Source organism: Solanum tuberosum, unplaced genomic scaffold (assembly GCF_000226075.1).
Source record: "Solanum tuberosum cultivar DM 1-3 516 R44 unplaced genomic scaffold, SolTub_3.0 scf00062, whole genome shotgun sequence".
Lineage (NCBI taxonomy): Eukaryota > Viridiplantae > Streptophyta > Magnoliopsida > Solanales > Solanaceae > Solanum > Solanum tuberosum.
In genome coordinates, this window is record NW_006238987.1 from 1819372 (window position 1) to 1836163 (window position 16792).

Consider the following 16792-nt stretch of genomic DNA (forward strand, 5'->3'; position numbering starts at 1 on the left):
TATAGAGAATTTATTTGGGGAAAAAAAACTTAGAGAAAAGATCATAAACTATATTGATTAGAAATTAAAAGCTACTCATTTTCCAAAATACATAATCACTAAAAATTATTCTTCGCTTCAAATGTCTGACCATATTGCTAGTTATCCGGAGCAACATTATCAGATTGAACCCATTTGCCATCGCTAGTTTGTACTTGGAAAGACAAGCTTTGTCCTGCCAACTGCACAGAAGCCTGCCAATTTTGTCCCCAATTTCGCGACATTGGCACCCATTCAGTCTTAGATCCTTTGATTTTGACATTGACAACATCTCCAACACCTCCCACATTGAAAACAAGAACAAGAATCCAATTGGGATTCCCTGCGATCTCAAACTTGAGACCTCCTTTTTTCTGGCAAGTGACTCTTCTGTAAACAACTGGTACAACCCCTGCTTTTTGCTCGGCAATCTTTATGAACATAGGCATTGTCAGATCAAAGTGTTGTTGTGGAGGATTGCACCAACCGTCATTAGTTGTTTTGGAATTTGGAGGGCATAAATTGGTGGCAGTTACAGTTATGACTTGGTCTAGATGGCATGCTTTAGGAGCATTGACGCACTTTATTTGATAGCAAGCTCCACAGGTAGATCCTTTGTTAAAGAGTGCTGTGCTTAGTGCTGTTGTTTCTAGGCCATACCCTTGTTTGATTGTGTCTCCATAACCACAAGCTCCCTCTGCAATATAGTTATCAAATAAATTTTTTACCAATGTTAATATCTATGTTATGAAAAATCATCATCAACAATAACATATCCAATGAAATTTCACAAGTGAGGTTTGGAGAGGATAGAGTGTATGCAAACCTTATTCTTACCTCATGAAGATAGAGAGATTGTTTTGGAAGGATCCTCGACTCACACATTATGAAAAATCAAACCAAAAACTTTGAAATTTTTTATGCATAGGTGAAAATGCTTCTATAACATCATATTTCTCCAAAAATAACTATTCCAAACCTTTGAGATGGTTCATAGTTTTTTTCAATTACTTGTGAGTGACAAACCATTAGCCTATTATTTTATTATTTTATTTTTTTATGTTCATGGTGTTCGGGCCTGCTTTTGCCCACCTCAACTAATTTCATGGTATACTTGTCACCTCCAACCAACAACAGGTACAAGGTAAGTAACTATGTACCATTAGCCTATTATTATCAATGGAGATAAAAAGGCATTTCACCAACTAAACAAGTTTTAACTTGTACTTTTAAAATTTCTTTTCGGATGGTAAATTTATTTTAACCACAATAATAATAGTAATTATGTCTCAGTCTTAAATAAATTAAAATTCAATTATATGAATCCATTGTATTCCCTATTTAAACTCAACAAAAAAAAGTCAATATTATACTCGCTCTATTCCAAAATAAATATCTTTTTTTTGGGAATTCGACACAACCATTAAGAGAACGGTAATTTTGAAGGAAAAAAATATTATATTTTCAGAAATTTATTTTATTTTTTAATTCAATGTGTACAAAAGAAATTTAAAAAGCAAAAAATAAAGTTTGTTATTGTGAGCTTACTCACATTTTCGATACTAAATCTGAGGACTACATCAGGCTAAATTTGATGAAAAATTCATTTTTGGTCTATATGTCGCAACATACCTCAACACCATGTTATAGCCACATATAATAAAAAATGATTAATTAAATAACTTTCATTGATTTTTTTAAAAAAAATTATAATTTCTAGCTTAGTCACAATGGTATCTCGATAACATACCTAAGGAATTAAGGTACAAATGTAACTTACCCATGGTTTGACCACCCCCCATGTCACCATAAAATGTAGCACGTGCATTAATCCATCCCTGGCATCCAAATTTCCTTCTACCTCTTTACTTTCAAATGCTTCAACTAAAAAAAAAAAAAAAAAAACGTGATAACCAAAATGAAGAAACTTTGGTGTTTAGCCATTTTAGCTTAAACTATTTTTTCTATAAACTAGTTTTTAACTCTCTTGGTGATTTGTTTTGAATAATAGGTTTTCTATTGACATACTTATAGCCAAAGTATTCACTATGAAATAAATATTTTTTTGCTAATAGAATTGGGGGAGTTAATAACTTATTTGACCAATAGTTTAATGAGTAAAGTACGATAAATGGAAATTTAATGGTTTGTTACTCTATAGTTTTGGGTCTTTAATGGAATTAATTGTGAATTTAACATAATCAAATTATTTGTAAAGGAAGTCAATTAAAGCATCATAAAATATAATTGCATAGTGAATATATATATATATATATATTATTTCTTGAATATATATATATATATATATAGTATATTATTTCTTGAATTATGATATTCAATAAGTATATGGCATTATGTTGGTATTATGACTGAGTAGTATATTTTTAATTTAATAAGGAATAAATTAGTCACATACGATATATATTGCGTGGGTATCATAAAAATTGAATAGTATTCTTTTAAAAGAATGAATTTATCATCTATGGTATCATGTCTATAAGTGATATATGCTAGATTGATAACACAAAATACTAAGTGTTTTTCTAGAAGAAGTGAAATGTCATTCTTTTATGATATTATGTCAATATATGATATCCTGTTAAGATTATGATTGGGTAGTATTTTACGGGAAAAATGAATCAATTTCATATAATATCATTAATATATGATATATACCATTTGAGTATCATAATATACAATAATTATATACCGAAACTACTATTGATTTGGCATTTACAATTTTAGTTACCTTTTCTTTGTTGTTATAGAAAAAAGAGAACAAAAGTAAGGGAATCAGAAGTTGTGTAGAATTAGACCGTAACAAAATATATTTGATAAAAAAAAAAAATTGAATGAAAATTATCAGAAATTAATAAAGTAGAATAAAGAAAAAGAGCAAAAGGACGAATGAGATTTGATTATGAAAAAAATATACTCCCTCCGTTTCATAAAGAATGACCTCCCTTCCTTTTTAGTCAGTTTCAAAAAGAATGACCTCTTTCCTTTTTTGGTAACATTTTACTTTTTGCTTTCCACGTGGCATGTTTAAGACCACAAGATTAAGGACAATTTTGTACATTTGACATAACTTTAATTTAGGACCACAAGATTAAAAATCTTCTTTATTTACTTAAACTCCGTGCCAAGTCAAACCAGGTCATTCTTTGTGAAACGGAGGGAGTAATAAAATGAGGGAAAAAAAGGTGAATGAAATTAGATCAAGAACAAAAGCCACAAAAAGAAAAAACAATTAAAATAAAATAAAATTGGAGTGAGTCAAATTGAAGTCAGATGGTCACCAAACTAACAAACAGTTATTTTCACAAAAAAATCACTCAACTTTTTTTTATAACTTTAAAATTATTTAACTAAGAATTTTTCTCCTAGAAAGTCACTCTGAGTGCCTTTAACGTTATAAAAAAAAAAGTTGAATGACTTTCTACGGAAAAAAAACTATTGGTTGAGTGACCGAGATATTAACTCTGCAATTGAATATAGATTCAGTCATCCAGAATGGCAGCCTCAAAGTTCTTCTTCTATCAACCATTCTTCTTCTTCCTCTCTTCATTCTTTCTGTTAATTCTTAGAGCAGTCATAAATGGCAGCCTCAAAGTTCAGCAGTCATATTTACTTAACGACATTAAATGAGTAATTATCTATAGTTCACATGGCCTCTTTCTTCTTTGGAGGAATGCTGGAGGTAAAATTTATCTCTAATTCCGACTAAAAATGATCTTGATGATTCTTTTCCTCAATTCTGAAGAATTAGCCTAGTCTAAATGTTATGACTTATGAGTTCGTATTATTGAAAGACCAAGGTTATATGAAGATCCATAGATGATATAGTAGTTCGACACAGAAAAGTAGCTTTCCTATTTCTCTGTCATACCAAGATGCTCTGAATTTTATTCTGGTGCTTCATTTACCGCTAGATCACACCTTTGGCGCATTTTTTTTGTTGTTACTTCCTTGTTCAATGTCCACTCAAAAACAGAGAATTTATTCGGAAACAAAAAACTTAGAGAAAAGATCATAAATTATATTGATTAGAAACTAAAAAGCTACTCATTTTCCAAAATACATGATGACTAAAAATTATTCTTGGCTTCAAATGTCTGACCAAATTGCCAGTTATCAGGAACAACATTATCAGATTGAACCAATTTGCCATCGCTAGTTTGTACTTGGAAAGACAAGCTTTGCCCTCCCAACTGCACAGAAGCCTGCCAATTTTGTCCCCAATTCCGCGACATTGGTAGCCATTCAGTCTTAGATCCTTTGATTTTGACATTGACAACATCTCCAACACCTCCCACATTAAAAACAAGAACAAGAATCCAATTAGAATTCCCTTTGATCTCAAACTTTAGCCCTCCTTTTTTCTGGCAAGTGACTCTTCTGTAAACAACTGGTACAACCCCTGCTTTGTACTCGGCAATCTTTAAGAACATTGGCAATGACAGATCAAAGTGTTGTTGTGGAGGATTGCACCAAACGTCTGTAGTTTTTGTGTAATTTGGAGGGCAGAAATTGGTGGCAGTTATAGTTATGATTTGGTCTGGATGGCATGCTTTAGGAGCATTCACACACTTTATTTGAAAGCAAGCTCCACAGGTAGATCCATTGTTAAAGAGTGCTGTGCTGAGTGCCGCTGTTTCCAGGCCATACCCTTGCTTGAATAAGTCTCCATAACCACAAGCACCTTCTGCAATATAGTATTCAAATAAATTTGTTACAAATGTTAATATCTATGTTATGAAAGTGTCAGGAATTTATTTATAGTATTAGATTGGAGCCTGGAGGGTGTACAAAAGAAAAATAAAAAGTAAAAAAATAAATTTTTTTTGTCAGTTTGAGTTTACTTACGTTGTCGATCCTAAATCTGAATAGAGGAGGGTTACGATAGGTGAGACCTGATGGAAAAATCATTTTTGGTCTATATTTTGTAACATATCTCAACACTATGTTATAGGCACATATAATAAAAGATGATGAGCAACTTTCATTGCTTTGATTTTTTTAAAAATAAAATAAAATTTTGATTTCGTCACTTGTCCGGGACACAACGATGGTGTCTCGACAACATACATAAGAAATTAAGGTACAAGTATAACTTACGCATGGTTTCGTTACCACTCATGTCACCATAAAATGTAGCACGTGCATTATTCCATCCCTATTCATCCAAATTTCCTTCTACCTCTTTACTTTCAAATGTTTCAACTAAAAAAATAACAATAAATGTGATAAACAAAATGAAGAAACTTTGGTGTTTGGCCATTTTAGCTTAAACTATTTTTTCTCTAAACTAGTTTTTAATTCTCTTGGTGATTTGCTTTGAATAATACTTTTGCTATGGACATACTTATAGCCAAAATATTCACTATAAAATAAATTTCAGTTTCAGTTTTTTGCTAAAAGAATTGGGGGAATTAATTACTTCATTTGACTACGGGTTTAATGAGAAAAGTAGGATAAATGGAAATTTAGTGGTTTGTTACTCTATAGTCTTGGGTCTTTAATGTAATTAATTGTGAATTTAACATAATCAGATTATTTGTAGAGGAAGTAAACCAAAGCATAATAACTTATAATTGCATAGTAAATGTCGAAAAAAAAAACCTCAAAATTCATTTCACTTTCATATAGTCAAATGGGAAAATAAATAGGCTTGTCTTTATAAAAAAAAAAAGTAACGAATGATCTGAAAAAAAAAATAGGATGCATATACAAATATGTGAGGCATATCATAATGATTTAGCTTTTAGAAGAGATGAATTGATCATTTATGATGTCTTCTCAGTATGTGATACATATCATAATGATATTATGGAAGATTGAACTATTTTTTGATGGGGTGAACAAAATTTATGAGACTGTGTCGATATATGATACATATCTTGTAAATGTCATGAAAGACTATATACCTTTTTAATAAATAAATCAGTCTGCAGTATATGATATATATATATGGTGAGTATCAAATAAAATTGAATAGTGTTTTTTTTCTTTTTTGGAATGAATGAAATTGTCATCTATGATATCATATCGATAAATGGTACTCCTATTTACTAGATTGATATTATAGAATACTAAGTATTTTTTTTCAAAGAAACGATATATATCATGTGAATATCATATTATACAATAATTATATACTTTAACTACTATTGATTTGGTATATTCCAATTTTTGTTACCTCTTTTTAATGACCAAAAAAACAGAACAAAAATTAGGGAATCAAAATTCATGGCATAGTACATATATGTGCATTCCTTTGAACTTGCTAAGAAATCGATAGGTGCATTGTAAATTCTCCAGCTGTATTTGATATCCGAAGAATTGTGAAGTATTTTAGTGAAAGAGCAATGTATAATATTCCTTTAGTTTAAGTTTACTCAATGCTCCAATTTTTATTTTATTTTTTTGCCTAGGTTGGTAATGCGTCATTGTGTCGAGTTTCTATCAGAAACAACCTCTCTACCTCACAAAGGCAATGATATGTTCGACGTACATTCTTACATTTTCATACCTCACTTGTGATGTGGGATTACATTGGCTATGTTGTTAGTGTTTCAATTTTTCTGGTTGATATTTCTTCAGATATTGAATAAATTATCTGAAATCCTTCTTAACGTTATCTAAGCTTGAAACGTAAGTTTAGATTATCGTTCTCTTTAGGATTCATTGAGGTTTGTGTTTAACTAGGTAAAATATCATTTACAGAACCAGAATCACGAATCAGGCTAATGTTTTCTTTTATAACATTGGTGTCCGAGCCAAACTTTTGTGTTCTTCGACTAATTCCATCTTATGCTTCTACCATAGAACATATAGCCTAATGTTTTTGCCGCCTCCGCTTAGAGGTGAGAACCAATCCGCTTCATTAATAACCACTAGACCTCACCATTGAGCTAATATTTAACAGCCCAGGAAACACGTACTGATACTTTACTTTGATTTATTTCTTTTCCAGAAATATCATTGCAGAGAACAATAGAGATTTTATTCGGAAAACAAAAAACTTACAGAAAAGATCATAAACTATAGTGATTAAAAACTACTGATTTTCCAAAATACATATTCACTAAAAATTATTCTTGGCTTCAAATGTCTGACCAAATTGCCAGTTAGCAGGAGCAACATTATCAGATTGAACCAATTTGCCATCGCTAGTTTGTACTTGGAAAGACAAGGTTTGTCCTGCCAACTGCACAGAAGCCTGCCAATTTTGTCCCCAATTCCGCTTCATTGGTAGCCATCCAGTCTTAGATCCTTTGATCTTAACATTGACAACATCTCCAACACCTCCCACATTGAAAACAAGAAGAAGAATCCAATTAGAATTCCCATTGATCTCAAACTTGAGACCTCCTTTTTTCTGGCAAGTAACTCTTCTATAAACAACTGGTACAACCCCTGCATTTTGCTCTGCAATCTTTATGAACATAGGCATTGTCAGATCAAAGTGTTGTTGTGGAGGATTGCACCAAACGTCTTTAGTTTTTGTGTAATTTGGAGGGCAGAAATTGGTGGCAGTTACAGTTATGACTTGGCCTGGATGGCATGCTTTAGGAGCATTCACACACATTATTTGAAAGCAAGCTCCACAGGTAGATCCTTTGTTAAAGAGTGCTGTGCTTAGTGCTGTTGTTTCCAGGCCATACCCTTGCTTGAATAAATCTCCATAACCACAAGCTCCCTCTGCAATATAGAAATAAAAAAAAAAAATTGTTACAAATGTTAATGTTATGAAAAATCATCATCAACAATAACACATATGATCAAGTGAGGTTTGGATAGAACAGAGTATATGCAGACCAAACTTAACTTTATCTCATGGAGATAGAGAGATTGTTTTTGAAGGATCCTGGCTCACACGTTATGGAAAAATATATATTGGCCTTTGAATTTATTTTTCTTCTTCGACCATAAAAAAAGTACAAGAAATTTATTTATATGAGAGTGAAGGGTGTACAAAAGAAAAGAAAAAGAACAAATAAATGAAAATAAAATAATTTTCTTTTGTTAGTGTGAGCTTAATTAGATTCCTGAATCTATATAGAGGAGGCCTACAGTAGGCGAAATGTGATGGGAAATTCAATTATGGCCTATATGTTGCAACATATCTCAATATCATGTTGTAAAATATCTTAATATCATGTTGTCACTACATAGAATGAAAGGTAGTCAATTGAATAACTTTAACCGAATATCAATCTCAAATATTTTTTCAAAAAATAAAATTCATAGCTTCGTCAATGTGTTGACACTACGATAAGTGCCTCAACAACATAGGTAAGGAATTAAGGTACAAGTATATCTTACGCATAGTTCCACCACCCCCCATGTCACCATAAAATGTAGCACGAGCATTTATCCATCCCTGGGCAGCCAAATTTTCTTCAACCTTTTTACTTTCATATGTTTCTACTAAAAAAATAGTAACAAATGTAATAAATATAATGAAGAAACTTTGGTGTTTCGCCATTTTAGCTAAAAATAATTTTTCTTTGAATTAGTTTCAACTCACTAGTTGATTTGTTTTGAATAATAGCTTTGTTGTGGGCATACAATTTATAGTCGTAATATTCACTTAAGATAGGAGTTAAAATTAAGTCCATTAGATAAAACGGAAATTACCGTAAGAATAAACATTACAATTGGATACCATGGAGTTACTTTTTGGAAAATTAATTAAATTAATTGTCATTCTTCCCAATTAATTAGTATTTGCATTTAATTGCTTATATAAGTTGTAAGCAAGCAAATCTGCATCAGTTTTATTTTGCTAAAAGAATTGGAGAGTTAATTACTTCATTAAGTAGTTTACTGAGAAAAGTAGGATAAGAAGAAATTTAGTGATTTGTTACCGTATAGTCTTGGGTCTTTAGTGTAATTAATTAATAAAGATGTTTATTACTCCACTAACTAAATAAAACAAAACAAAAAGAGAGGGAGGAAGTTAACTAAAGCACCATAATGTATAATTGCAAAAAAAAAACAACTTAAAATTCATTTGACTTTCATATAATTAAATGGAAGAAAAAAAAAGTGGTCTTAATATTATTATTATTTTTAGCGAATGACTGAATAAGAAAAAAAAAATACTATACATATATAAATGGGTATTGGTAAAATATCAAAGAATTTACGTTTGTAGTCAATTTTTATTTCAATGTAAAAAGTCTCAAATACTTCAAATTTTTTTAATTGAGAGAGCCAAATTATGTCAACTTTCTTTGTTAAATGTTAATTGCCTTTGATTCTACAGTATGTTTGTATAGATGGTAAAACACTCAAAGTCAAGAATTGTTTTTATAAATTTATGATTATTTTTTTTATCATATTTCCTTAACGATATTAAATGAGGTATTATCTATCTCATGGTGGATAGTATAAAATTTAAAACACAGAGAAAATGAAAAAATAAAAAATAAAACAAATATAGCCAAAATGAATAACAATCTTTATGAATTTTTTATGATGGTCAAATTATCTATTATGATATCTTTTTACACGTCTTTTAAAAAAATATTAGTAGGAGATATATTAAATATTTTATCATTCATTGATATTTGAACATCAATAATATTTGAAGTGTTTGATTTGTAGTCTTCAAGAATAATAACTATTAAAAGTAAAATGAAAATAAATAATTAATATTATCTTAAAATTTTAAAAATAACAAATAATTTGAAATAATTAAAACAATATGATAAATTATTTGAGACGAAAAATGAAATATCTATTGTGTTGACAACATTGATGCAGGTTATTAGACCTGTCCATGTCTCTTTTTTTCATGCATGATATCAGCATAGCATCAATTATGTATTAGTCATCTATGTTACTCTATAATATACCAGATTGTAATACAAATGACCAAAATCTTGACTAAAGGAATAAATAATTAACCAAAATACTAAAGTCACTAGCTAATTTGTAAATTAACGTAATCAGATTATTATTTATAGAGACGTTTATTACTAAGTAAGTAAAACAAAAACAAAAAAGAAGAGGAAGTCAACTAAATGCATAGTGAATATCAAAAAAATAAAAAATAAAAAAGCTTAAAATTCATTTCACTTTCATATATATAAAATTAAATAAATGGGGTAAAAAGCAGGCTTTTCTTAATAAAAAAAATACTAATGATTGAATTGTTGAGTTTTAAAGGTGTGAATAGAAAATGAAGGGTTGTGACTTTTATGAAATGTTGTGTCTTTTCTAAGAGATTGTGACCGTTTGAAAGGTTGTGTCTTTTTCACAAGGTTGTAACCTTTTTGAAAAGTTGTCCTTTTTTTTCAAAAAGTTAGGACTTTTACCCTTAGTTGGCTAGAGATTTTCTCTCATTTTTTCTGCATCGATTTTTTCTCTTCTTATGTATATATTTCTTACAAAATAAAATATGTCGATCATGTTTGTATGTGTGATTCGTTATTGTCTTTTTGAGTTCATTGAAATTATCGAAGTTTGAGGTATCACTACTTCGTTAATGGTTAATCTGTTTTATCTTAGGGGGAATTAATCTACAAACTCGGGTACTTGAGGGAATTCAATTTCTTAAGGACACACACTGAGCTTTGTGGACTCGAATAGTTCTTTTGTTTTTCTTTTCATCTTAATTGTTTCTGATTTGTTAATCTGAATATAGGAGATAACATGAATAAGTTGAGATGACACATCAAATTGTACAATGTTTTGCAGTAGGGGTCGTTTGGTAGAGTGTATTAACAAAAATAATGCATGCATTAACTTTGTGTATTAGTAGTCCCTTGCATTAGTTATACATATAGGGTCGTTTGGTAAAGTGTATAAGAATAATACAAAATATAGTGTATTAGTAATGTTTGTATTAGTTATGCTTGCATTAGTTATGATGAAATTTTTTTTATGCAATATTTGGTTTGGTGTACTAAAAATATTATGCATTACATAAAATTATGAAAAAATATTATGCATTACATAATTTTTTTAGAAAAAATATTTGTTTACAAAAATACCCTACACAAATATAATGGAAAGGATGTAAAAAAAAAATTTGAGGGCAATTGTGTCTTCAATAATGTTAATGCATGCATTATAACTCATTGCATTACTAATGCATAGAAATAGATGGTATTAGTAATGCACTCTTCAATACACAATAGAGTGTATTACTAATACAAGCATTAGTTATACATAAGTTAGAAAAGTGTACCAAACAAGGTACTAATAATACATCAAGCTAATGCAAGCATTATTTTCTCCAATACACTCTATCAAACGACCCTATTTGAAAAATTAATTCACGCATAACTATTGTAATCTTCAGGTTAAAATGACATAAAAAAAGTTAAAAGTATGTATTTTCCTATTTTTCATTTTTTAATTCAAAAGTTATTAAAGTGTGACTTTTTAAAAAATTACTTTTTATTTTATTTTTACTTGTCACTGTTTGACTAGACACATTCATTAAATAAATAATAATTAATATAAGTATTTTATCTAACTATCTCTATTAAATGATGTTTAATATTAGATTTTGGAGAATAAGTATTTAATGTTGAGAGTAAAACACGAAAAAAAATATATTATTTTTCTTGATATGTCAAAAATGATAAGTAAAAATAAAAATTTATGTTAGAAATAAATGACAAATAAAAATGGACATAAGGAATATTTTTTTTAAGTTAAGCCAAACATGCTCTCAGTGACAAGCTCCTCGTTGTTAAATTGCCCCTCGGATTTTACAATAATCCTTCCTAGAGCCTGCTTGAATTAAAATAATAAAATTCTTTTTTATATTAAATTTACAAGTATTTTTTTATGGAAAATTGTATATAATAGCAAATTATTAATTTAAATTAAATGTTATAAATATAGTTTGATTTAATTGTACCCTATATCAAACTGTTGTTATTCGCCTCTCTCCTGGTGAATCTCACTCGCTACTCTCGTTCTCTCCCTCGCCTCTCTCGCTTTTATACAAACGCAAATGTATAAATTGCGTTTTTATTTGTATAAAGCGAGAGAAAATTGTATATACACATGCAAATACATATATCTTCGTCCTATACACTTATAATTATACAATACAAATATTCCCCTGCCCAGTTCTCTTTTGCCTTTCTCTTTTTCTCGCTTTATACAAACACAAATTATACAATTGATCTTTTGTATATGTATACCGAAACAGATACAAATTATATACAACTGTTTTCTTTTGTATATGTATAGCGAAATATACATATTTATGTTTGTTATGGAGCACAATTATGCAAACTATAACTATAACATACAAATATAATTTTTGTATTTGCTATATGTGAAAGTTGCTCTTTTTTTTATTACGTAAATAGACAAATGACATATATAAAATGAAGAGGAAGTTACGAGTTGTATTATGGAAAAGTATTTTGAAAATTAAAAAATTATCAAGCCTCTGTTTGGCCATCAATAATATTTACAAGTATTTTGGTACGTAATTTTTATTTTACTTTGAAATTATTGTTCGATCATGATAATTTTAAATTAAATTTGAAGTTATATTTCAACATTAGAAAATAGTTAATTGACATATTTCTTAATTCATGTTTCACTTTTAAAGCTGTATACATTCCACCAAAGATTCTTTGCAAAAAATAACAATATACGTATACGTTTATAAATAGATATGGGCATGATATGGTATATATTGAAATATTATATTATATTAAAAATTTTAATATCGTGATTTTGATATTATGGTATTTGATATGGTATACATTTTAATTTTTTTGGTATTCGATGCGATATTTGGTATTTGGAAATAACATACCGAAATATCGAATATCATTTCAAAATATATAGTTACATAAATAACATATATATTATTAAAATACTAACAAATATGCAACCTAGTATTACTATAAACTGTATTTTATATATTTCTACTTTATTTAGATATTTTATATATTTCTACATGTGTAATGTATTAGTATGATACAATTGAGACATTTTTAAATTGTCGAATTCATAATACTCTATAATACGAATATATATTAATCTAAATTAAACAAATTATGATTATTGATTTATCATACTGTAAAATACCAAAATCGAACTTTAATATACCGAATCATACCCAATTAAACTAATATAATAATGATATAATTTTTAAAAATCAAATACCAAAATTACCATATCAAAAACTTTCAAATATTGTATTGTACATAACATGCCCACCCCTATTTATGAGTTATGACTATTTTAGGGTCGATTAATTTATAACTTCTGCTTATTTTAATTTATGGCATATTACATAAGTGGAATTTTAATTTCTTCCTTCACCACCAAGACAACTTTCCCAATTTCTACTTTTCCGAAGAATTCTCCTCTTCCACCAAATTAACTTACATATGCGGTAAACTCAAAGATCGTCGGCAAGGTTTTTCCGGCGAAGCTGCTTCAGCACGGTACCCTTCTGTCGGAATTTCTTTTTAGCTCTAATACAGTAACAGATGATAGTACATATATGTGCATTCCTTTGAACTTGCTAAGAAATCGATAAGTGCATTGTAGATTCTCCAGCTGTATTTGAAAATTTTGCGTTTAATTTTACAACAAGAAACGGAGAAATTACTCTATTCCTGCTTAAATAGGTAGCACTACAGTTGCTCATTATAATGCTAATGTGGGTTTTATAGTTGAATTGGTCGTTTTGGCTTAATAAAGTGTAGTTCATTGAATTTGAAGCATCAATCAACCTGTAAGAATTCTGTTAGGAAGAGAGAAAAAAATGACTTTTAAGTTGGAGTTGGGTTGCTATCAGAAGAATCGTGAAATGGTTTAGTGAAAGAGCAATGCATAACTTCCTTTAGTTTAATTTTACTCAATGCTCCAATTTTTATTTTATTTTTTTGCCTGGTTTGGTAATGCGTCATTGTGTCGAGTTTCTATCGGAAACAACCTCTGGAGCAAATGGAAGGAGACGTCGTGCATGCCGAAGACTTTGACAAGTATCGATAGGCACGCCTCTAATAAGGGCTCGATCCTGAGAATCAATCCCAATCGAATCTATGGAAGTGAGACTCTCTATCCTCTTAATCTTTAGAGTAGATATTATATATAGGATAATAAGTCCACTGCTTGTGCCCAAGACAAGGTAAGATGAATAGGAATGTTGAAGGGACATAAGGCTCAGCTCTTGAGTAGATTGCCCATAGAAGGGAGCTTACTCCAAGATCTGACTCCCCCGGTGTAGGAGTTCGGGTAGGCCAGAAGTAAACAAAGAGCGGTAGAAGAGAATAAAGTGTTGTGCCCCTTCTTTTTTGAGGCCCGGCCCAAGAGAGAGACCCAAGTCCTAGTAGCCCTGCCAAATGGTGATTCAACATAGATTCTACTTCTTGAAACCAAGCCAATTTTGGCGCCGCTTTATTATAATGAAACCAACCAGCAAAAAGCATTAACGCTGCAAAGACCAATGCCCCAATTGATGTACATAGAGTTGTAATTCACTAGTTATCCAGATGCTCGCCAAAGCTGAAAAAAAACAGAGGTTATTTGTATTCCTCGGAAACCCCCGCCTACGTCACCATTTAATCTTTCTTGGCCCACTATTGGCCAAACCACCTGGGCACTATGCCCAATGTGCATTTGGAAAGCACCAGTTTGAATCTGGTTCGTGACAAGGCCTTGGTCCATACAGATGGGATAGCGACCTTTTACCTCACAAAGCCAGTGGTACATGCTACGTACATCCTACATTTCTAGACCTCACTTGTGGTTGTGGGATGACATTGGGTATGTTGTTGTTTCAATTTTTTTGGTGGATATTTCTTCAGATATTGAATAAATTATTTGAAATCCTTCTTAACCTTATCTAAGCGTGAAACATAGGTTTAGACTTTAGATTATCGTTCTGTCTAGGATTCATTGAGGTTTGTGTTTAACTAGGTAAAAAATCATTTACAGAACTAGAATCATAAAAAGGACTAATATTGTTTTCTTTTATAACCGCAGTGTCCGAGCCAAACTTTTGAGTGCTTCAACTGATTCCACGGGGTATCTTATGCTTATAAGTTCTACCATAGAAGATATAGCCTAATGTTTTCGCCTCCACTAGTATTTAGACGTGAGAACTCGCGGTTCTCAATCCACTTCATTAACCACTAGACCTTACCACCTGGCTAATATTTAACATCCCAGGAAACACGTATTGAACTTTCGTGATACTTTATTTTGATTTATTTCTTTTCCTGAAAGATCATTGCAGAGAACTTCTTTCATTTTGACTATTCACAGTAGTCAGTCCTAGAAGATGAGGAGGCAGCTGTTGAAGTCTTGGCAGCGGCTCTGTAGGCTTATAATAGTAAGCCAGTTACTTCAATTGAAATTTGACTTGCCACTAAGTCATGCTTATTAGCAAATCTTGCAATTTATCTTCTTCTGAAGCTAAAATCCTTGTGTAGATTTCTAGGCCCTTTGGAAAGCCATTGCGAGATAAGGCGATGGCAGTTGCTGGAAGAGTCGCTATAATGGAAGAAGGAATGACTTTGAAAGCTTCTTGTCCAGTGTGCTTACAAGTTCTAAGCACACCACTTGATTCTGATCTGAAAATGACACTGGCTGTACACATGAGCTTATGGCACGCAGATGATGTTCAACTGCATTGGGAACTGATGCAAAACAAAGGAAGATCAATTGTTCACATGCCTTCTTTCTGCTTTGGAGCTGGGATGGCTGCTGGAATTGGTGCTCTGATGGTTATTCTTGCCAGAAGTCATGCTCAAGCATTTGGCAATAAGAGGTGAAGTTTATCTTAATTCCTACTAAAAAGGGTCTATGATGATTCTCTGTGTTTTGCCGCTAGTTTTTGCCTCAGTTCTAAAGAATTAGCCTAGTCTAAAGCTTCTAATTTGCAGTGTTAGGAAAGAACAAACAGATAGAAATTCATGAGCTTGTATTATTGGACGACTAAGGTTATATGAAGATCCATAGATGGTATAGTAGTTTGAGACAAAAAAGTAGTTTTCCTATATCTCTGTGATACCAAGATGATGTGAATTTTGTTCTCGTGCTCATTTACTGCTAGACCACACCTTTGGCTTCTTTTTTTGTTCCAGATATGTGTCCCTAGTTACTATTTGTGTATTTGTTATCGGTGACCTTTTAAGTTCCTTTTTTAAACGTGTCTACGCCAGCTCTTGCAACTGCTACCTCCACCAGTTCAAGTACTGATTGCTTAGTGTTATAGGTTTTGCTGGAATTTGAACATGAGACGGATACCTGATAGTTCTCTTGCTTCATTTTACTGCTAAACTACACTTTTGGCTTCTTTTTGTTGTTCCTTCCTTGCTCAATGTCCACTCAAAAACAGAGAATTTATTCGGAAACAAAAAACTTAGAGAAAAGATCATAAATTATATTGATTAGAAACTAAGGGTGTGTTTGGTATGAAGGAAAACATTTTCCGGAAAATGTTTTCCAATTTTCTCATGTTTGGTTGGGTTAAATGTTTTGGAAAATGTTTTCCAAATCAACTCATTTTCCTCAAATTTAAGGAAAATGACTTCCCTTCAAAACTTATGGAAAACATTTTCCAAAACTCTCTTCCAACTTCAAATTACAATTATTTTTTTGTTGAAAAAATCAATTTATTTTGTCCCTACCCTCAAACCTGCCCCCAACCACCCCCCCAAAAAAAATAATTTTAAGTTTGTTCTCAAAAAATATTTTCAGTTTCAAAATTTTATTTTTTTCACCCCTGCCCTTGACCCCCCACCCCTTACTACCCAACCCCCCTCCCACG

The 16792-nt window shown here is 30.9% G+C and overlaps 4 protein-coding genes across 7 annotated transcripts; 1 reads left to right on the plus strand and 3 right to left on the minus strand.

Annotated features, from left to right (window-relative positions):
* Positions 1-85: 85 nt before the first annotated feature.
* On the minus strand, positions 86-1820 carry LOC102590848 (expansin-A23-like). Its single transcript, XM_015307658.1, has 2 exons — positions 1799-1820; positions 86-715 (listed from the first exon to the last, which is right to left on the minus strand). The coding sequence occupies exons 1-2, from the start codon at positions 1818-1820 to the stop codon at positions 138-140; spliced, it is 600 nt and encodes a 199-aa protein (XP_015163144.1). The 3' UTR covers positions 86-137.
* A 2286-nt stretch (positions 1821-4106) lies between these two features.
* On the minus strand, positions 4107-4947 carry LOC102591208 (expansin-A23-like). The gene is made up of 2 exons (XM_015307650.1): positions 4885-4947; positions 4107-4766 (listed from the first exon to the last, which is right to left on the minus strand). Exons 1-2 carry the CDS (start codon positions 4945-4947, stop codon positions 4107-4109), a joined length of 723 nt encoding a protein of 240 aa, XP_015163136.1.
* A 2158-nt stretch (positions 4948-7105) lies between these two features.
* Positions 7106-8509, minus strand: LOC102591532 (expansin-A23-like). The gene is made up of 2 exons (XM_006345150.1): positions 8347-8509; positions 7106-7722 (listed from the first exon to the last, which is right to left on the minus strand). Exons 1-2 carry the CDS (start codon positions 8507-8509, stop codon positions 7106-7108), a joined length of 780 nt encoding a protein of 259 aa, XP_006345212.1.
* Positions 8510-13298: 4789 nt separating this feature from the next.
* On the plus strand, positions 13299-16128 carry LOC102597393 (uncharacterized). Of its 4 annotated transcripts, none has more exons than XM_006345084.2 (3): positions 13299-13457; positions 15257-15352; positions 15453-16128. In XM_006345084.2, the coding sequence occupies exons 2-3, from the start codon at positions 15302-15304 to the stop codon at positions 15792-15794; spliced, it is 393 nt and encodes a 130-aa protein (XP_006345146.1). In that variant the 5' UTR covers positions 13299-13457; positions 15257-15301; the 3' UTR covers positions 15795-16128. The 4 variants fall into 4 exon arrangements, with proteins under 4 accessions (XP_006345146.1, XP_015163202.1, XP_006345148.1 ...); XM_015307716.1 differs by having other exon boundaries at positions 13319-13457; positions 15247-15352; XM_006345086.2 differs by having other exon boundaries at positions 13319-13457; positions 15286-15352.
* Positions 16129-16792: the final 664 nt, after the last annotated feature.

What these genes read in the sequence shown, in the direction of transcription:
- LOC102590848 (XM_015307658.1), bottom strand. Translation starts at nt 1,820, where the DNA reads ATGGGGGGTGGTCAAACCATGG. An exon ending in GGGGGGTGGTCAAACCATGG is followed by an intron (nt 716 to 1,798) that starts GTAAGTTACATT and finishes ACTATATTGCAG; the next exon opens with AGGGAGCTTGTGGTTATGGA.
- LOC102591208 (XM_015307650.1), bottom strand. Translation starts at nt 4,947, where the DNA reads ATGATTTTTCCATCAGGTCTCACCTATCGTAACCCTCCTCTATTCAGA. An exon ending in TCAGATTTAGGATCGACAAC is followed by an intron (nt 4,767 to 4,884) that starts GTAAGTAAACTC and finishes TTCATAACATAG; the next exon opens with ATATTAACATTTGTAACAAA.
- LOC102591532 (XM_006345150.1), bottom strand. Translation starts at nt 8,509, where the DNA reads ATGGCGAAACACCAAAGTTTCTTCATTATATTTATTACATTTGTTACT. An exon ending in GGGGGGTGGTGGAACTATGC is followed by an intron (nt 7,723 to 8,346) that starts GTAAGATATACT and finishes TCTATATTGCAG; the next exon opens with AGGGAGCTTGTGGTTATGGA.
- LOC102597393 (XM_006345084.2), top strand. Translation starts at nt 15,302, where the DNA reads ATGAGGAGGCAGCTGTTGAAGTCTTGGCAGCGGCTCTGTAGGCTTATA. An exon ending in GGCTCTGTAGGCTTATAATA is followed by an intron (nt 15,353 to 15,452) that starts GTAAGCCAGTTA and finishes ATCCTTGTGTAG; the next exon opens with ATTTCTAGGCCCTTTGGAAA.